Genomic DNA, 19,996 nt, shown 5'->3' with positions numbered 1-19,996 from the left:
CCAGCCATGACGCAGTAACCTTTGCCCAGTCCAGACTCGTTTGAACTATACGTACAGACTTTTCTATACCAAAAGTATTTTTTGACCAGACCATTCAAAACTACCAGAATGATACTGGAAAATTTTTTTCTCATTAAAAGCCAGGAGCTTAGGCTTTATTTTCCATGTAGGAGTCCTGTGTATAATTTATGTATGAACCCGCTGCTGTAGCTAGTCACCTTCAAGCTTTGATTGTACACAGTGGTGACGACACGCGAGTGCCCCCGCGGACGGCCTCTGGTGCCGGCGGCCCCCCGCTGCGCCCTGTAAACGTGCACAATAAACCGCTGTCTCTCACCGGCGGCTGCGAGTCTTGTGTTTTGGAGCCAGAACAGAGCTGCAGCATGAAAGCTCAGGTCTTTCTGGACACAGTGAGGCAGAACTGATCCGTATTTTCAAAATAGGTTTTAATCATAAGCTTTATATACAAATTGTTGTACAATTATTTTAATAATAAAGTGAAATAGTAAGTGAAAAGTACAAAAAAGCAAAGCTGGCTCTTCCCCCTTAGTGAAGTATCGAAGGTTTGTTCGTAGCCCCAAATTAGCGATGCGGCAAGTGAACAGTCTCTAAACGGGCTCGGGCAGATGGGAAAGTGGCGCCCTAGAGCCAGGCTCCCGCACACAGCAGGCCTGCGTTACCGCTGCCCAAGTCATCGCGGTGCAAGAGTGAACACTGAGGGGCCAGAACCTTCTAGTAAACCTGGGCATCCATAAAAACGTGGTTTAAGTTATGCTAAAAATAGTTTAGCAGTAGTGTAATGCAATCTCTCCCACCTCCAATTAAGTATCGAGACAATACACCAACTCCAAAGCCTGAAGCTGTTTAGAGCATTAATAAACTGTGCATATTGCACTAGATAAGCAAGCACTTCTGTTTCTCCAAACACTTGAATTGCATTTCCCAGCACGTGTAGGGTTAGTTGCCTGTGCGTGCGGACAGCAGGCTCCGCGGTTCCATGTTGACGGTCCGTCCTGCACGGAGTTACTGGTCCCGTGACTCGTAGAGGAGCTTGGTGGCCTAGAACGTGACCAGAGAGGCATCCTTGGTCCCGTGCCTGGTGGGAGCTGACATGGGCACCCCCTCCCCGGAGGGCAGGGCTTCCTCTGGGAAAGGTGGGCCTGCACGCGAAGCAGAAGGGGCCAGGCCCCCCACCCCACCCCGCGCGTCCCTGCCCGCCTCAGCCCAGGTACCTTGTGCATGGCCGCCAGCCACGCTGTCGACTGCCTCCTGCTGGCATTTGCGTCCTCCCCCGCCGTCAGCCTCAGCTGGGTCATGCCCTCCGCCCCTGGTGCTGCATACTGCAGGGACATGCCTGTGGCCCGTGCGTTGCCCCCTGGAGGAGGGAGATGAGGTCAGAAGGCCCACAGGGACCCCAAGCACCCAGGATTCCACCCGCCCTCCCACCCCTCACGCTGGTGCCGGAGGCCGGGGAGCAGGGGCCTGTGCTCCAGAGGCCTTCTGGTGGATGACCCCAAATTCACAGGGTGGGAGAGGAAGTCTCCTGGCCTGGCCCTCAAGGGCCCGGGCCGCACCGTGCCATATCACTGAGCCGAGTGAGACAAACACGGCTGCGACACCCAGTCCCCCGTGGGGACGCCTGCGCTCAGGCTGGCCGGCTCCATGTGCATACCAATCCCACCCGCCTGCAGCCAGAGCGCAGGGCCTGCCTGGGGCACACGGGCCATCACTCCGGCCTCGCAGCCATCCCGCCGCTGGGGACGGAGAGTGCGAGCAAGGCCCAGCAGAGACGTGCCGACACCCCACCCGCATGCGTGAGTGCCTGCAAACATGCCATGGGGGGGAGCGGCCCTCCTGAGGCCGGGGCCAGCCGCTCGAGAACCCACCGCTCACGAACAGGCCGGCGCTCTCTGTCACGACTAGTTGGAGAAGTCCGCGCAGACCAAGCCTCACGGTGAAGTCCACCTACAGCTTTCCTACTTTGTGACTTCAGGATGAAAACGCCATTTTGAGCAGGGATCCACCTCATGGAAGATTCCTTCCATCAGACACTGATCTCGGAGTCAAACCTGAGAGCCTGCCTCTCCCCCAGACCCGTGGACCGTGGACGGCACCCGCGGACGGCGGACAGGGCCTGGCCACCGTACGATGGCAACGGTAAAGTGCTGTCCCATCTGAGGCCGGGGAGGCCACGTTCCATTTGTGCGTGTCGCCAGGTTGGTCCCTGACCAGACGCCCTGCAGGAGTGCCCACTCCCCCTCGGGGGCACGCCGGCCACACCTCCGCCCACCCCCTGCACAGCCCGTCGCCTCTGGCCGCTTCTGCACTTCGTAAGCATCCAGGGAGCCGGCAAAGCCGACAACAGCGACTGCCTGGCAGGGCCTCGGACTGCCGTCTGCTCAGAACGGTACCACCCCCGGGAAGACAGGGTTCTGGGCTTCCAAAGGTTCTAGAAAACTTCTGGCAGAGCAGGGCTCACTGCACCCCAAAAAATGCCAGAAGGGGGTGTGCGGCACCATAAGCCCCAGGGCCCTGCCAAGGAAGACGAGGCTTCACCGGCCTGGGAGGGGCTCCGACCAGGTACGTTCCTGAGCCCCCTCCCGCCCCCGCTCCCTCACAGGAGGCAGGCAGAGGGGCACCCGGGCTGACCCCCAGCTTCTCCACGCCCTGCCCTTTGTACCTGGGTGTCTTCGACTCCCACCTGCCACAGGCAGCCGGTGTGCTGCCAACGCCACACCCTGTGCTTGGGGCCCAGAGGCAGGGGAACGCTCCCCATGCAGGGACTCCGACGGGAGCGCAGAGCTGGCCGAGGCTCCTGGAGGAGCCGAGCGAGCCTGGCTGTGAAGGCCCAGGGAAGTACTGGAGGGCGGCCGCCCACGGCGCCCCGCGGCCCCCGGACTCGGCCGGCCTGGGGCCGGCAGATGCTGACGCACACTCTGAAACACTGGGTAAAGCTGCCCCCCTTGGGATTGAGAAACGGAGCGGATAAACTCCATTTCTGCTGCCAGGATACTTCCAGTCATGCTGCTTATACCCACGTCTTGGGCCCAACCTCCTTCAAATCAACCGAATAAGTGACTACTTCAGAGCCGCGGCGCGGCAGGCGGGGGAGAGCGGCGCATAGCGTGTGGCTGACCTTCGGAGACGGGCTGGCTCCCCAGGAGGCTGGTGTAAGTGTGAGTGTCTTTTTCTACGTCAAGAAGGTAGGCAGGCAGGAGAGAAGAACAACCAAGAGCCAATCAGAAAACAGAACGCGCAAAGGAATCAGTCACAGGGACTTTTTTCAGCACACTCTGCACCACACACAACACAGACTCTACTTCCACGGAAGGACAGCTACTAAAGCGCAGAAGCCGGGGTGGAAAGATCCAGACCTGGGGGAAATGCTTGGGAAGCTCAGCAAGGAAACACAAGGGGGTCTCGTTTCCACAGACACCTGACAGGAGCAGAAGGGCTGGTTCCCAATGAGCCCCACTCAGAGCCTTCTGAGCACAGGGGAGATGCCAACTGCACCAGGAGCTTTATCCTCGGTGTGAGGCCAACAATAGGGCAGAAGAGCTTTTCTGTGGCACATTCGGGAAATTCTGCATTGTTGGACACATTCAGCCCCATTTACCTGGCAGGTTCCTGAAGACACTCACTAAATACAAGCCCAAGAGGACAACGGGCAGGCCCCTCAGAGACCCGAGACCCCGTCCTCCAGGCCGCGGCTTCCTCTCCAGAGGTCTCCCCCCACCCCCCCCACTGGCACCAAACCTCCTACTGCACTTACCCCCGGGGGGGAAGCCTTCCGTGAGGATCTGCACGGTGGAAATGCGTGCAATTTCAATCTCGTAGCGGCTGTCCCCTTCCAGAAGCAAGAACCTAGGGAACACAGCAGCCACAGCACGTCACCCCAGGGTCGAAGGGACAAAGCTGTCCGTGCCGGGCAGCACTCTGTCTCTTACCTCTGGTTGTTGGAGAGACGGCAGATCATTGCTTCTGGTTTCTCGGCGTCTCCAAAAGTTACGAGGAAGGTGGCTCCTGGGGACAGAAGAACAGACATGAGAACACAGCAGCCCCTCTCACGCCTCACCCTCCCGGCCCGGCGAGGCCAGCTCCCAGGGGGACGCGCCCCCAGGACGAAGTGAAGCCAAGCGAGATCAGGGCCGTGGCTGCGCCCGCGGGTCCACCCAGTGGGGCGGCAAGGCCGTGACGGAGGAAGAGCAGAAGGCGCCGCTGTCGGGAGAGGCTCTGTGCACCCTGAAAGCTCTAGGACCTCCCGTCCTTCCCTGACAGGCCCTGGGGGCCCCATCCCGAAGGCCCCGAGCCAAGAGCACAGAGCCCTCCACCCGCAGGCTCCAGAAGCAGCCAGGGCCGGGCCAGAACCGGGGAGAAGGCCCGCGAGCCGCACAGCAGGGCCCCGCGCAGGAGGGGGCTCGGAGGCCCCGCGGGGAGCCGGAGGGGCGGGGCCTGAGCTCTCGCGGGCCGGTGGCGCCCAGGCGGCCCAGGCTTACCGCTCAGGAGCACCTTGAGCTGCTTGTCGTAGAACTCGGCCTCCCTGTGGGACACGAGCGCGCACTCGGCGCACTGCCGCACGGGGTCCACGAAGCACATGCGCCGCAGCGGCACCTTCTGGCCACAGCACTTGTCACAGAAGCACTTCCCACACCGGCGGCAGTGGTGCTGGGGGGCAGGGGCGGCGGTGAGGAGGGGACCGAGGACGGGCCCCCCCCCCCCCACCGCCGACACCGGCCCCGCGAGGGTCTTGGTCGTCAGAGGGATGCGGTCGCCGCGACGGCCGCACACACGGGCCACCCTGCTGCCCCACTCCCCGCAGGCCACTGAACTCTGCGTCCTGCCGCCCACCTGCCAGGCCACCCCCCTCCTCGGGGGGCAAGACCCACGTGTGTGGCAGCGCCTGGCACGGTCACACGGGTGTGCAAGCTGCACGCGGACCCCGGGGCCGAGTCACAGTCTGCTCTCCTCAGGCGGTCGCCAGGACAAACCGGGTGCACACCCCCCCACCCCGGAAGGGGCTCGATGCTGGCCTGGGCCCCCCGCCCGATGGCCCCAGCTCACCTTTCTGGTGAGAAAGTCAAACTTGGCATCACACTGCATGCATCTCGGGCACTAGGACGGAAGACAAGCATCAGGACCCAGCTCTGAGCGCAGCTGGGACGCCGGGGTGGCCTCCACGGGCCGGAGACAGGGCGGCGGGCTCGGCCACCGGCTCGGGAGGCCCACAGGCCGGGTGGCCCCCCCCAGCCCCATGCCGTGGGGGTCGGGGTGGGGGGGGCACCAAGGGCACAGGTGATGTCCCAAGCCTGAGCAGCCCCAAGCAAGGAAGGGCTCAGGTGGCCTCTCAGGGACCCTGGGGCACGCTCGGGCCAGGGGCAGGGGTCAGAGCCCGAACGGCCAGGCTGGGGCTGTCCTGGTGCTGGACGCAAGGATCCGAGTCATACAAGGCCCACGACACTGCACAGCAGGAATTCACCTGCAGCGGGCCAGGCCAGGAGCACCCCGCTGTACACATCGAGGAAAGTGAGGCAAGGCGGCTAAGTGGGGGGAGGCCCAGCCAGCAAGGGCCCACACACAGGACGCTGCCAGGCCCGGAAATGCTCTCGGATGCTCCTCGGAGTAAGGAACCAGAGGGAAGGGCAGCGGCCAGGCCGGGGCGCAGGCAGCTGGCCTCACGGGGATGGGCACCCCAGAAGTGCAGAGACTAGGGCGCTGGGCATCGGGGGGAGGCCTCTGTCCCCAAGCGCTCTCGGAACAGACAGCCCTGCGAGTGGCCCTGCTTCAGGCACTGAGGACGAGAGACGAGTTCAGACCTCTTCACTAACACAAGCTAAGAATTGGTTCAGATTTTGCCAGAAGCACCGAAGGGCCGTCCTGGCACTGATGCAGCTCAGCTTCCCACGGTGGGAAAGCTGCTCCTGGACCCAAATGGAGCTTTAGCCCAACTCAGCAACAGGGAAACTGCCCCCCCCAACCCCCCCCCCAGGCAGGGAGGAGGGCTTCTGATCGGGACCTGGTTCAGGGGACAGCCAGTCCTGCCCAGCTGGGCCTCCCCTCATCCCCACCGACCTTCTCCACTCTGGTCAGCCGGGGCACTGGCCAGCCCGCGCCGCCCCCAGGCTGGGTTCCGCCCATCTCCCCCCCCCCCCCCCCGCCCCGCGCATCCCCCTCTGGGCCTCGGCCTCCCCCAAGGCGGCTCCACGAGTCGGGCAAGCGGGGAGCTGAGGAGATTCGAGTTAGGTGCCAAGTGCCCACTAGTCTGTGTTGGTCCAAAGCAGAGTCCAGCGGGGCTGGCACCGTGCAGATGGTCCTGGAGGAGGCCCGGGCCCCTGTCCTTCCCCGCTGGAGGCCCTTTCCAGACACCACCCTGCGGCCACAGCCCTGGCACTGGGAGCGGTGTCTAAGCTTTCCGAGATCCCGTGGCTCACGTTTTTTTTTCTCCTCTCTGCTCGTAAGCTGCTTTCTGGACTGGGACACAGGTCTTGGCCCACCTTGGCCTTCCAGAACCATCTACAGAGTCCCCCAGTGGCTCTGAGTGTGAGCTGGCTGCTCACTGTGCCCTTGCTGCTTCCGCACACCCCCTGCCACTGCCTCTCCCTTCTGTGAGTTCTGGAAGGCCCTGGTGTTTGGCACTCGGGCCTCTGCACCGTGGCAGGGCGCCAGGCTCTGTGTGACCCCCCGCAATGCCAGCCACAGACGCCACCAGAGAAAGCCTCCACCCAGGGCGAGGCCAGTGCACACAGGAAAGCTTGCCTGCTGCCCGGCTCTGGCGCCTCCCGGGGCCTCTCGTGCTGCCCCTCCCGCGCCCCCTCTCCCTCTCCACCAACAAAGACGGTCTCGCGTCTCATGCCTACCGTGAGGCTGCGGTGTTTGGGCAAGTTGAAGACCAACTTTTTTTTTTTTTTATATCAACATGTATTATTTGTTTCAGAGGTACAGGTCTGGGATTCAACAGTCTTGCACAATTCACAGCGCTCACCATAGCACATACCCTCCCCCATGTCCCATCACCCAGCCACCCCATCCCTCCCACCCCCCACCACTCCAGCAACCCTCAGTTTGTTTCCTGAGATTAAGAGTCTCTTATGGTTTATCTCACTCTCCGATTTTGTCTTGTTTCATTTTTCCCTCCCTTCCCCATGATCCTCTGTCTTGTTTCTCAAATTCCACATATCCATGAGATCCCATGATAATTATCTTCCTCTGATTGACTTATTTTGCTCAGCATAATACCCTCTAGTTCCATCCACGTCGTTGCAAATGGCAAGATCTCATTTTTGATGGCTGAGTAATATTCCATTGTGTGTGTGTGTGTGTGTGTGTGTGTGTGTGTGTGTGACATCATCTTTATCCATTCATCTGTCGATGGACGACAACCTGGCTCTTTCCACAGTTTGGCTATTATAGACATTGCTGCTATAAACATTGGGGTGCGTGTGCCCCTTCGGATTCCTACATTTGTATATTTGGGGTAAATACCCAGTAGTGCAATTGCTGGGTCACATGGTAGCTCTATTTTCAACTTTTTGAGGAACCTCCACACTGTTTTCCAGAGTGGCTGCACCAGCTTGCATTCCCACCAACAGTGTAGGAGGGTTCCCCTTTCTCCGCATCCCCGCCAACATCTGTCATTTCCTGACTTGTTAATTTTAGCCATTCTGACTGGTGTGAGGTGGTATCTCATTGAGGTTTTGATTTGGATTTCCCTGATGCCGAGCGATGTTGAGCACTTTTTCGTGTGTCTGTTGGCCATTTGGATGGAAAACCAGAGCCAAAGGCAGACGCTTAACCCAGGTGCCCCAGAAGACCGACTTTTAAACATAAGACCACATCCAGAATTTAAAACGTGCTCCCTTAACAATGTAAGTGATACGGAAGTTTATTACTCTAAATAAGCAATGAGGGGATTCAGAAAACTGACAAGATTTTTAAACAAGGTCATTTGCTGATCGTTTAACAGAAAAGGCAGTTTTACAATTATCAACAGAGCAATTTAAAGAGAATGAAATAAAGCAACAGGCAAAGAGACTAAAGTAAAAGTACGACCAAAGAACAGATAGCCTGCCTGAGAAGGTGTCCCCAAAGCAAACAAACATGACAGGCACAGCCGGGCCCCGCAGCCGTGAGACTGGAACTAGACCGAGTGACTCAAAGGCCCGGGGTCATGGACAAGGCCCCACAGCCCAGACCCCAGGTGCGGCCCGCCACCCACACCCTATGCCTGAGACCCCCCGCACGCCCAGGCCGTGTGGTCCCTGCCAGGGTGGGAGGGGGCTGAGGCTCCAACATGCAGGATCTCCAGGGCCAACGGAGTCAGGGCAGGCCCCCCACGAGGGACCTCGGGGAGCTCCATGAGGGAGGGTCCCGCACGTGGTGCACACGGACCCATCTGCTGCCTGAGCCTCTGCACAGGCTGCTGGGCAGACAGAGGCCGCCCCCCGGGGTCCCCCGGGGACTGACTCCTTGAGAACGGGAGGCTCCAGCCTAGCCTCTCAGGGCCCCGCGCTCACTTCATGGGCCTCTCGCCCGGCGGACGGGATGGAGGAAGCTGGTGGCAAGGGGTGGCTTCTGGAGGGTGCGCTGGGCACCACGGAGGATGGGGCGACTGGGGCCGGAATTTGCAGCCCCGCACACGCTCCCCTGGCCTCCGACTCCTGGCTGGTTCAGTAACCCCACGGCGGATGCGGGAGCTGAGACCGGCCCAGGGCCACCGAACAGAAGCGCCTCGGGAACTCCAGGCTCCCCCGACCCGCAGCCGAGAGAAGTCTGCCGACCGCTGCCCAACCCTCACACAAGGAGCCCCCCAAAGGTGCCCGGGGCAACTCCAGAACCAGCCCCAGCCCCAGAGGACAGCTGACAGAGGGTCTCCCCTCAACATCAAAACAGAAAATACAGAGTTTGAAGCGTTTAAAGGAAGGTCAAAAAAGGTTACTGTAAAAGAAAAGCCTGAGGAGCCCTGTGCCCCCTCCCTGGGGGCTGGGGGCCCCCCGCGCTCCACGCCCCGTGACACCCCCCCTTCCCCCGCAGCGCTGCCGACGGTGCTCCCTGGCTGGCTGGCACCAAGACCCCTCCGACCCTCACACGCCACCATGTCTTAAGCTCCTCAGATGCAAACAGATCCTGAAAATAAAATTTAAAAGTGTTTGTATTAATGTATCTTTATTGAAAGATACTCCTTCCTAGCGGCACCTGGCTGGCTCAGCAGGAAGAGCGTGCGATCTCGATCTTGGGGTCATGGATCTGAGCCCCATGCTGCGCGCAGACATTGCTTAAACAATAAAATCTTTAATTAAAAAAAAATAATAATCCCTTCTAAAGAGTAAAAGCATAATTCCTAAAATATAAACTGACCTGTTCAAAGATTTAACTGCTTAATTAACAAGGGAACCAACAAACTGTTAAAAACCCCGCTCAAAGGGGTGGGGGGAAGACCACGTGACGGCACGGGGAACAAGATGATGTGGCTGAAGAGGCAAAATGGCGGGTGTCACAGGAGACGAGCACGCCCCCGCGGGACAGAGCCTGTCTGTGTCCCCTACCCAGACCCCCGTCGCCATTGGTTCCTGAAAAAGACGCAGAGCCTAGGGACAGAAGTGCGCCCGGGGAAGAAGCGCTGCCACAGCCCACGCCCAGGGGCCCTCCACTATGGCATTTCCGTGAGCCAACAGCAGAGGGGTCCTGGGGGGTGGGAGGCAGGGTGCCCCCTGGGGTCCCGGAGAGCAGGTGTGGAACCCCACCACCACCTTGACTGTGCTGGGCAAGTTTCTGCTGAGAACCCCTTGCCATGTGACTTAGATGACTCAGGTGCCCCCAGTCACCGGTGACAAGGCTGGACACGGACCCCAAATTCATTCCATTCTTCACCCTGTTCTTGACTGGCTGACCTGTTTGTCTGGGCTCATGGATGGGAACAGAATGCCCATTAACCTCCCTTGGTCCATCCTTCAGGCCCGCAGATGACGACCCACCCTCAGCCTGAGACAGGCAGACCCAGGGGGATGCGTCCCCTGACGTCAGGTCACACTACCCACGCCTCCAAGTGGGGCTCTGCCTGCACCCTCCCAGCCGGTCCTCGTCCAGCCGGGGTCCCTCCCCCCATAAAGCAAGCCTGTCCCCGCCTGGCCTCAGAGACCCCGGCAGACCCCAAGGTCTCCCTCCTGCAGCCACGGCTCCTTCCCCGGCCGGCAGTGACCCCATCCAATATTATCTCTCCTAACTCAGGGTTTGTTTCTTTGACACACTTGTGCTCTCCTCCCAATTCTGTGTCTACGGAGTATCCAAGTGTCAAAATGCCAAGTGCCATCATCGTTGGTCACACCCAGTGCTGAAGATGCGAAGGGGGGGGTGCAAGATGCAGAGTTTTTAAGGGTAAAACTCAGTATCTCCATCTACTTGTGCCAAGTCCCTCCGGCCCCATGCCCAGTGAGCCCACCGCAAGCCCACACTCTCCACCATCATTCACACAACCCTGAGACAACTGCCAGGCTTCCTGCCAACTTGCCCGGCTCCGGCCTCCATCCACGTCCCACCACCGCCGCCCGCGGCCCACAAGCCCCTAGGGAGCAGACTGCTACTCCTTGGTGTGTAGCGAGTGTTCTTCCGCAGGAACCCCTCTGGGAAGCGGAGGGCGACAGACCATCTCTCTGTGCATGCATGCGTACACACACTCCCCCCCGCCCCAAATTTTCAACTTTTAAGGGATGTCCCTGCAGGCCCAAGCTAACCACCTGGCACAGGGTCAGGCAGCTGGTAAGTCCACAACAGATGTGGAAGGGGCTGGCCTCAGGGTGACCCAGTGGGAAACAGAGTCACGATGACACTCGGAGGACCACCCACAAACACGTCAATGACACTGGCAAAGGGCAAGAAGTGGATGGAAGCGGAGGGTCTAGGGGACACCCTCCTGCCACGTCTATCCAATTCTGAATCCCCTCCCCCATTCCAAACCACCACGAATAAACAAACCTGTTTCTCACCGCCGGCATCGCACGCTTGCTTCTCGCCGGCACACAAAGGTCCCCGTGTCCCAGAAGCGCGGCGGGCAGCGCGCAGCAGGGGGCGTCCCTTCCGCGGCAGCGCCAGGCTAGTGGCCCACGAGCTGCGGCCGCACCCTTCCCCGGGGCTTCCGGAGGCTCCGAGCCCACACCGCCCCCTGCCAAGTTTCTTTCCTCCAGGACACTCCCGGCTACGGTCTGGACTCTGGGACCATGCCCCAGTGGATTTCAAACTCTACTTCCCGGACCTCGGACGAGTCCCCCGCCGCGCTCCCCTCCCCCGCGCCCACTGGAAGGCCTCCAGGGCCTGGCCTGGCTCTTCAATCGCGAGTGAGAATCCTGCCAAACGGGGACGCTCTGGAGCGACGCCCGCCACCCTTCCAGCTTGGGAACGAATCTCCTGCTGAAGGAGGGACACCTCCCGGACACCAGCACTTCCACCCAGCTGCACCAGCACTCCGCGAGAGTTCCAGACCCCTCTCATTGCTTCGTGGTCAGCAGGGGCCACGATGGAAAAATGCTGCCCCCCACTCCGCACCTCTGTAACACATGGGCGACCACCCGGTGATCTGGCCACACATGACGTGCCCACAGGTGCAGAGTCAGGGCCGTCAGCGGGTCACGACCGCCCCTCCCCCACTGCGGAAGAGAGTCGGTCACCTGCCTGTCTCCACCTCGAGCTGTGCGACTTTGACTTCTCTGACCGCAGGAACTTGTGCCAGGCTCCTCAACAGGCCTGTAAGGGACTCTGTGACACGTACTCGTATGACAACGAGAGACACGATACTTCCATCTTTCCCCAGCACTAACAAGGAGGCCCTGAGAGCAAAGGTACAGGCTGTTCGGAGCAGGAGCACCAGGGGTAAAACTACAGAAAAGAGGTCACACAGGGCAACAAGGGACCGAGGCCAGGGAGGCCCATGGCTTGGCCACTGACCTCCAGGCGGGCCCCTCCTCCCCGCTGCCCTGCACCCGGCCCCTCCCCAGCTTCTGGGCGCCTGCCCGCCTCCCCCACCACACACCTGATTCCACTCCTCTGCTGAAACCCTGTGGCCGAAACTGCGATTCCCAGGGAGGGAGGGAGGCTGATCAGACCAGGAGGTGCTCGTCACTTAAAGCACTTTCAACAATCACGGGTTGCTAACTTCTTTCAGACGGTTTTGATTTACAGGAATGCATGGACTTCTGTCCCCTGGCCTCCGGTGACTGAGAACTGCTGGCTTATGGTCACAGAAGGGCCTTCAGAAGGTGCCGCACTCACCCCGCCAACAGGGACAGCTCAGCGCCTCCCCCAGCCTCACCCCTCCGGCCACAGCTGCTCGAGCCTCTCCAAGCAGGTGCGGTCCCCCCACCAGGACGCCCTCCTTACTGTCCCTCCGGAGCCTCCTGCTCCAACCCAGCACTTGGCTCGCACCACGCAAGGGCCGCCCCCCAGACCTCGCGGGGTCCGCTCCGCCGCCCCCCCATGGGGCAGGGGCTCCACTCAGCAGCTCAACCAGTGGACGTGGAATTCCCACATGACCTCGCAGGTGGGCAGAGCCCGGGCCGAGCGGGTGGGACTGTCCGTGCGGGGCGCACTTCGCGCGGGGGGTGGGCGGGCCTGGGCGCCCCGAGAGAGAACCTGGCAGAGCGCACAGTGCCCAAGGCCCCGGAAGGGCTGGAGCGCGGGCGACTGGAGCCCGGGGTACCGAGGGCAGCCGTGGGGGGCCCCGGAAGGGCAGCAGGAGCCAGCCGAAGCGGTTCGGGGTACAAGGACGCTAACGGGGGTCCCGGGATCCCGAGGCAAGGACGGGGGCCCCTTGGCCTCCGACGGGATCTCGGGACACTAACGGGAGTGCCGGGGCGCAGACGAGGGGTCTCAGGCGAGCGGGGCGCGTACAGGGGGCCCTCGGGCTCGGAAGGGGGTCCCGGAGCGCGGAGAGGGTGCCGGGGGTCTCGGGCGAGCGGGGCGCGGAGGGGGAGGCGGGAAGCTGGCGGGCGGCGGCGACCTACCTCCTTGTCTGGGACCCACTGCGGCTCCTCCAGGCCGAAGGGGCTGCCAAAGGCGCGGTGCTCGGGCACCATGCGCAGGCCGCTGGGGGAGCGCACCAGCTTCTTGGCATCGCGGCGCGCGGCCACCTCGGAGGACATGACGCCGCCTCAGCGCTCGCCAGCCGCCCGGACCCTGGTCCCGCCAGGAGCCCCGCCCTGCCCGCGTGGATGACAGGGGCCGCGTCCAATCGCCACGCCCGGCTCGGAGAGCGGGCCAATCGACGCCCGGGATCCGCCCCATCGCTGCGCTTTTCCCAATTCGCGCAAGGGCACCTCCCCGGCCACCCTGCGGTCGGTCACCAATCGGCAGTGAGGACGCGCTCAGGCACGCCCCGTCTCCGGGACGATTGAGACTTTGGATTGGTCAGTTAGTCTGCGACGTAGCCCTGCTTCCTCTCTGATTGGCAAATCCGGTGCGGGCCGCCCGGCTCTCATTGGAAAGGGAGGTTGCGGGGGGCGGGGCAGCGCGAGGCGGCGAACGGAGCGCGCGCGCGGTGAGAGTGGTGGGCCGCGGGGGCGCGGCGCGGGGTCGGCGCGCGGTGAGCTGGGCCCCCGCGCGGTCGCGGGTCGTCCGCACAGTCCACGCCCGCGGGCGGGAGGAGGGGACAGGCGGAGCCCAGGCCCTGGCGGGGTTCTGGCAGCTCGGGAGCCGGGGTGCGGAGGCCCGTCCTGGGGGTTGCCCCCCGCAGAGACCCAAGCAGGCCGGCGGGCTGCAGGGCCAGTTGGGGTGACGGCGGCAGTCTGGGGACCGTGGGGTGAAAGGTGAGCGAGGGCCGCACGAAGGTGGGCGTCCAGGTGGACCGCCGTGGAGGTGGGGCGCGTCGCGGAAGAGAAGGTGCGCTGGGCCGTCACGTGGGCCTGCAGGAGTCGCTGGCGAGAACGGGGCAAGGCGGTGCAGGGCCTGCAAAGGGAAGGGGTCCCCGGAGAGGACAGGGTCCTGAGAAGGGCCGCGGACCCAGGAGGCCAGGCCGGCCGGGGCAAGGGCCCCCCGGGTCACCGGGAGAAGCTCCCTACCAGCGGCCCTGGGATGAACCAGCGCTCATCGCCCCCTCCGGGAGGGGAACCGGACTAGATGGCCACCCTGAGAGTGGGTGGGCTGCTCCCGCCGGGACGACACACACACGCTGCCCCCCAGCCCCGCCCCAGGCAGGCCAGCCTCGGGATCACCGCGTTGTGCAGTGTGGCCGCTGAACGGTTCCTGCTGGATTTGTTCACAGGCGTGCGGGCCGCAGACTGCGGGCGGGACCTGGACCCCTGCCGGCCGTAGGACCTGAGCTTGTCGGTAAGTGGCTGCCGCGTCCCTCTCCCGGTCAGCAGGGCGGGCTGGTGATCTCGCCCCCCTGAGGTCTGAGCGAGGCCGGACGTGGGAAGTGTGCTCAGAAGCGTCCTGAGAGCGCCGGAGTCCCAGCACCGGGGACTTCCCGCACTGCCCTGCCTGAATTTAGCCGAGCTTGGCCAGAGGCGGTGGCCCTGTTCTGCGGGAGGGGAGGCCGGCCCGCCCCTCCCCGGTTACAGCGTCCGGGCCTGCCGCCCAACCTGCCGCTGAAGTGGGATTCCAGTAATTCCTCCGCACAGGTTCATTAAAGCGGCTTGAAACGTGAGTCTTGCTGCCCAGAGTGAAGGTGGGCCAGTCCGTGTGGGGCTCCGGGCGCTCCGTGCGGCCTGGGTTAGCCGCCGGGTCCCGACGGAGTGTCCTGAAGCCGGAGACAGTGAGTCCCCCTGGCCTCCACTCCGGCAGGAACTGCTTCAAAGTCACGATCCTAATGGTTCATGCAAACCGTGGCTTCTCTCCGGTAGCTCTGTTCCACTCACCCAGTGGCACGTGATGCTCACTGTGCCCCGTAAACAGTAACCGAAACGCTCCAGGAAGCTGCCCCGGCCTGCAGCTCTGCGTGGGCACAGGCCCGGAGGATGGCTGGCTCAGGCCCGAGCCCTCAGGGAGGCGGGGGACAGGGCGCCCACCTGGAGGCTGTCTGTCCAGCCCCCGGGCCTGTGTCTGGTTTACGGGGGCTCCACCCGTGGTCCCTCTGCTTCCCGATGCCCTGTTCCTCCACCACGTAAGCTTGAGGCGCTGCACTCACCCGGCTTGTTTTCCTGCCCTGTGTCGAGCTGCTCCTTGGGATCCAAGTTTTGTATCCGGGGAGCTCCCGGAGGCGGCAGCCCCCTGCCAGCGTCCCTGGCTCCACACGCACAGCGTGGGCAGCCTCAGCCAGAACCTCGCTCACCCGGCCGTCCGTCTTCACGACCGGACCCCAGCCCAGCCTCTCGGCTGCCTGTCGCATCAAGGCATGCCCCCGGGGCTTTCCACGGGTCCAGGGGAAGGACACACACACACACACACACTCTCTTTCTCCAGAATTTGAAAACCGCAAGCTTGGCATTTCGTCCGGGTGTTCTGCTGACCTGGAGGTGGTTTTGGGTGGTGGCTCCCTGCGTCACCTCTTCCCGTTCTTGTCCTCAGGGCTCCTGAAGCTGAGCTCCCTGCCAAGCCAGGAGGGTGCGCCGCGGCTCCTTTGACAACTTACTACTTTTCCTGCAGATGATATGCTCTTTCGTATTTGCTTTCTGTCTTCAGGAATCTAACCTCACACCTTCCATACACTCAGGGTACCTTTTGGAGCTCGTCACAGTCCCCATCGCCTCTCCCTGCGTGTGGCTGGCCCTGGGGCCCTGCGTTCAGGCGCCTCTTTCTAGCAGAGACCCAACCATCCTCCAGTGTGCGGTCCTGGTGGCCTCCGGGGGGCCGGGGCCTCTGCGTGTGTCCTCACCAGTGTCAGCAGCTCTGGCCTGGGAGCGCCTGCCACAGGCAGACGTGGGACCCGGAGCGTGAGCTCCTTCCTGCAGCGGCTGTCCTGATCCCGCGGTGCGGTCACACCTGGGCATCAGGCTCCACAGCCACCCCAAACTGGTACTGTCAGTTCTGGGTGCCAGACCTGTTTCCCTGACCGGCCTGTGAATGGGACGGTGCGAGTGACCTGGTTCTCTAAGCGCCCAAATCAACCTGATGTTGTCCACATCATAACACTCGGAGCGCTGCAAGGGCAGGTGACCTTCCCCTCAGCGGAGGCCTTGCTGGTGGACATCGGCACGGGGTTCAGCGGGCCAGCGTGTGGCTGCGGGCCTTGGCGTTCCTGCACCCACCCTGGTGCACCCCCAGCCCTGCTGATCTGGGGGGCTTGCTTCTGCGTGGCCCTGGGCTGAGTGGGGCAGCCAGCAGGGGTGGGGTTGGGCTCCTGTCCCGCGGCATTTAGGGCTCAGGCCGGGGAAGGGCTGCTGGTCAGGGGACGGGTGCGGGCTGCAGGGCAAGGGTGGGACAGTCTCCACTGTCCTCCGCTGAAACAGCTTGGTAGTCAGGGAGGTTCCAACCCGCAAGCATCCTGCAAGATTCAAAACTCACTTTTCCCATTCTGGCCAGATCCTCCACGGAGACACACTTAGGGGAGATGGAACTGGAGAATGCAGAAGACACTTCATTCCCGCGAGCCCAGTGCGTGTGATCTCCAGCTGTCTGCGTCAGCCTCACCAAAGAGGCGGGTCGAGGCAGGGTGCTCATCTGGAAACCAGGTCCCTGGGCCAGGACTCGGGCCGGAGCACGTGCTCATTTTTAACCCTTTCTGCAGGGGACAGAATGGGCCTGCCTTGTGTAGCGTGGGCCTTTAGAATGCAGGTGACCTGGGGGCACTTCTTCAAACACATCACTCTGTGGATTGGAATTCATGGTTTCTAAGTTACCGAATGGGGGCTCTAACAAAAGCGTTGCCTTAGACTTACGTCAGTGGTTTTCCTGGTAAAGTCTCTCCTGCAACCTCGGGGCTGACGGTGAACCCCTGTCTCAAAGGGGACTGCATACCCAGGCCACCATCACTCTGCTGTGCTCGGCTCCTGGGCAGCTTGCAGTGACAGCAAGCACATTGGAATTTGTGTCCCTGAGAAGTTACTCGTCTTTGTGGTCAACCTGTTGAAGAAATGGATTTGGATCAATTGGACCTGAATCCCAGAATTATTGCTGCAGTTAAGAAAGGTATATTTATTGATGTTTGGATCGAGTAGATATGTGAAATGTATGGATGTACGTGTACACAGTGCATGAAAAACAAGTTAACAGTATTGCCTGTCCAAGTCCTCCCCTTCCCCAAGACAACTGATCCTGATTAGAGACCCGTGCTGGAATGTGTTGCAGGTTTTTCGGTTGTGTGTGTGTGTGTGTGTGTGTGTTTCACTGAGGACTTTTTTAAAGTTCATTTTATTTTCATCAAAGGTAATACATGTTTATTGTCTAAAAAGTGAAAGGGAACTACTTACACCACTTATGATTTTATCAACTTCTTTTGTATTTACATACATCTGGGTTTCTAAATAATGTGCTTATGTTGCTGTGTTCAATTTGTCAATGTCAGGGATTACTCACAGAGTGGGTGTTACACTGATGAGGACTGGCTTGCTTGTGCCCCCGCTTACTCCACTCCTCCCCCCACAGTTGGAACGCAGTTTGGGCCATTAGGGTTTTGACTGGGGACATGATGACTGCTGCTGAACTGGGAGGTTGAGATTGTTTTCTTTCTTGTCCCATCTTTGTTATTTTTCCCCAATGTTGTTAGTTGCCTCTTTTTTTCCAATGCTGTGTTTTCTGTGTATGTCTCACGGACTTTCCCCACATTGTCCAGTATGTCCATCAAGTACCAGTGCCTCATTTTTAAATGCTCAAAGGGTTGAACAGCTCACCCACTCTGTTTGTTTCCTGGTGCATCCATCCCCAGCTACCCTGCACCAGCTGGCGTCCTGGGACTCCCTTCCATCTCCCCTGTCTCCTGGGGCATTTGATGGGGAAGCTTCAACATTAGGATGCTTGTTGATCATATAACATGGAATCCTAAGTACACGTGGGGGCTGGTGCAGCAACATGGTGATGTCCTACATGGGGGCAGAGTCTTGAGGTCCTGTTCCTTCATCCTTGGCTCTTGGTTTTTTCAGAGCCCATCAGTCGTTTTGCTTTGTTTTCCCTTTCATTCAGCCTGTCCATCTGTTTTAACTGGAGCGTTCAGTGCATACATATTTAAGGGAATTCCTGATACATGTGGGGTTAAGTCTGCCTTATTATGCTGAGCAATTTTTTGTGTTTCTTTTTGTGGTGGTTTTTCATTTTTGGCTTCTGGATTGGTTGAATATATTTTTAGCAAATTTATTTTGTACTAGTTTGAAAGTAATGCATTTATCCAAGCCCAAAATTAATTTATCCACTCTCCTCTCCAAATACCAGACCTTTTGGACACATTAACTCTGTAACCCTCCCCACCTAGCTGTTGCCCACTGGCATTGTAACCCTCATGCATTCTTTGCTGTTTGTCCCACCGGCCATCCCGCCCTCCCCACCATGCCAGCAGTCTGGTACAGCGGACGCTTGTTTGGAACCCAGCTCAGCTTTCCGTCCTGCACCCCTTCCCTCATGCATGGTCCCCAGCCTGCCCTGGAATCATCCTCTAGCCTTGCCTACGTGTAGGCCTGCCCGGCCACAGAAACCTCCTTTCTTGAGAGATGTTTCCGGGGTGCGGAACTGGGTTGCATCCACTGCTCTGGGCACCTGGGAGAGGCCCCTCTCATCTCTGGCTCCTGCTACTGCAGCTGTGAGGTGGGGCTCCCCCAGGCCCCCTCCCTCCTCCTTGCTGTCATCACACTCTACCCAGGGGCTCCCAGAGCCTCGGGGAGTGGATGGATCAGGCCCCTGCCCGCCGGGTCCCCAGCATTAGAAGACAGCATTCCTGAAAACACCTGTTGTCGTCGTCGTGTTGCCTTGTGTTACCGTAGTCTGAACTTGCCCTATAATTTATTTGTATAATTTCAGCCAAACTGAAATCAGTGAAGGAGGTTTTGCATTTTTCTGGACCAGACTTGCAGAGACTGACCCGCCTCCCCAGCCTCGATGTGCAGCACTTGCTGAGAACGGCCTCCTCACACCTGCAGGGGAGCCGCGTCTGCACAGGTTCGCACGGAGAGCGTCAGGATGGGGACCTGTCAGGTGGCGGGGAGGGCCATGGGGGCCCTCGCTTCCGAGAGTCCGTTCTTGGGCCAAAAGAGATGGGACCGAGCCAAGGGGCGCGGGAAGAAGGGGTGAGTTGGCAGTCAGAGCCCGGAGCCCCCAGGTGCCCACAGAGCACTGCAGCGGCCGGGACCGCCTCCTGCCTGCCGGCTGGCACCTCATCCACCCACGTGACCGAGGTCACCTGTCCTTCCACCACGTGGTGCCTGACCCCCCCCACCCCCCGCATTCGCAGCGCTGCATCTGCACCAGCAGAAGCAGAGGTTCCCCGCGCAGCACCAGCGCCTGAGCCTGGGCTGCCCCGTGCTCGACGGCCTTCTCCGCGGCGGCCTGCCCCTCGACGGCCTCACCGAGCTGGCCGGCCCCAGCTCCGCCGGCAAGACCCAGCTGGCACTGCAGCTCTGCCTGAGCGTGCAGTTCCCGCGGCGGCACGGAGGCCTGGAGGCCGGTGAGTGGCTGCCCCTGGAGGCGGGGCAGAGTGGGGGGGGGGTCCTGCTCAGGAGTTGGGGGGGGGCCGGCAGTGCCGGGGCCGCACTCCACGGAGGCTGCGCCAGATGTACCCACGGGATCTTCCCGGTTCCATCTTTCTCTTCACGTCTGCTGTCGATTCCGCCCCCGGGGGGCAGGGTCCGAGGGCTGCGGCACTGCAGCTTGTCCTCCTGTCCGCCTGTCCGCCTGTCCGCCTGTCCACCTGTCCTCCTGTCCGCCTGTCCTCCTGTCCGCCTGTCCTCCTGTCCGCCTGTCCACCTGTCCTCCTGTCCGCCTGTCCGCCATCGGAGCGGCCCGCCCACCTGCGCCTCCTCCCTGGTGACCCGCGGAGCCGCCTGCAGCGGAGCACAGGGTCCCCTCGAGGGCTGTGGGCCTGGCCCAAGGGTTCCTGCGACCTCGTGCACACACGCTCACACCACCAGCCTGCACACACGCGCTCACACACACG

At 61.2% G+C, this 19,996-nt stretch overlaps 2 protein-coding genes across 5 annotated transcripts in view; one reads left to right on the top strand and one right to left on the bottom strand.

The window, feature by feature from the left end:
• ZFYVE21 (zinc finger FYVE-type containing 21) lies at positions 1-13,178 on the bottom strand. 3 transcript variants are annotated; one of them, XM_032406011.1, is made up of 8 exons: positions 12,987-13,178; positions 5,062-5,112; positions 4,497-4,665; positions 3,948-4,023; positions 3,773-3,864; positions 3,137-3,190; positions 1,233-1,375; positions 1-1,059 (listed from the first exon to the last, which is right to left on the bottom strand). In XM_032406011.1, the coding sequence occupies exons 1-8, from the start codon at positions 13,122-13,124 to the stop codon at positions 1,024-1,026; spliced, it is 759 nt and encodes a 252-aa protein (XP_032261902.1). In that variant the 5' UTR covers positions 13,125-13,178; the 3' UTR covers positions 1-1,023. The 3 variants fall into 3 exon arrangements, with proteins under 3 accessions (XP_032261902.1, XP_032261904.1, XP_032261903.1); XM_032406013.1 differs by lacking the exon at positions 12,987-13,178 and adding an exon at positions 10,966-11,837; XM_032406012.1 differs by lacking the exon at positions 3,137-3,190 and having other exon boundaries at positions 426-1,059.
• Positions 13,179-13,545: 367 nt separating this feature from the next.
• XRCC3 (X-ray repair cross complementing 3) overlaps positions 13,546-19,996 on the top strand; it is a 14,484-nt gene continuing 8,033 nt past the window's right edge. For both annotated transcript variants that reach the window (XM_032406009.1, XM_032406010.1), the window contains exons 1-5: positions 13,546-13,787; positions 14,243-14,307; positions 16,441-17,046; positions 18,865-19,002; positions 19,295-19,507. In XM_032406009.1, coding sequence (XP_032261900.1) covers positions 16,992-17,046; positions 18,865-19,002; positions 19,295-19,507 — 406 coding nt within the window. In that variant the 5' untranslated portion in view covers positions 13,546-13,787; positions 14,243-14,307; positions 16,441-16,991. The remainder of the gene's footprint in view (positions 13,788-14,242; positions 14,308-16,440; positions 17,047-18,864; positions 19,003-19,294; positions 19,508-19,996) is intronic.

This window comes from Phoca vitulina, unplaced genomic scaffold (assembly GCF_004348235.1).
Source record: "Phoca vitulina isolate PV1807 unplaced genomic scaffold, GSC_HSeal_1.0 scaffold7, whole genome shotgun sequence".
Taxonomy (NCBI): Eukaryota; Metazoa; Chordata; class Mammalia; order Carnivora; family Phocidae; genus Phoca; species Phoca vitulina.
Note: the sequence above shows the minus strand (reverse complement) of the source record. Positions and strands in the feature narration are given on the sequence as shown.

Excerpts from the sequence above, each read along its gene's own strand:
- ZFYVE21 (XM_032406011.1), bottom strand. The coding sequence starts at position 13,124 with ATGTCCTCCGAGGTGGCCGCGCGCCGCGATGCCAAGAAGCTGGTGCGC. Across the intron at positions 4,666-5,061 it reads TTGACTTTCTCACCAGAAAG|CACCACTGCCGCCGGTGTGG; the intron begins GTGAGCTGGGGC and ends CCTGCCCCCCAG. Across the intron at positions 1,060-1,232 it reads GGCTGGCGGCCATGCACAAG|GCCACCAAGCTCCTCTACGA; the intron begins GTACCTGGGCTG and ends GTCACGTTCTAG.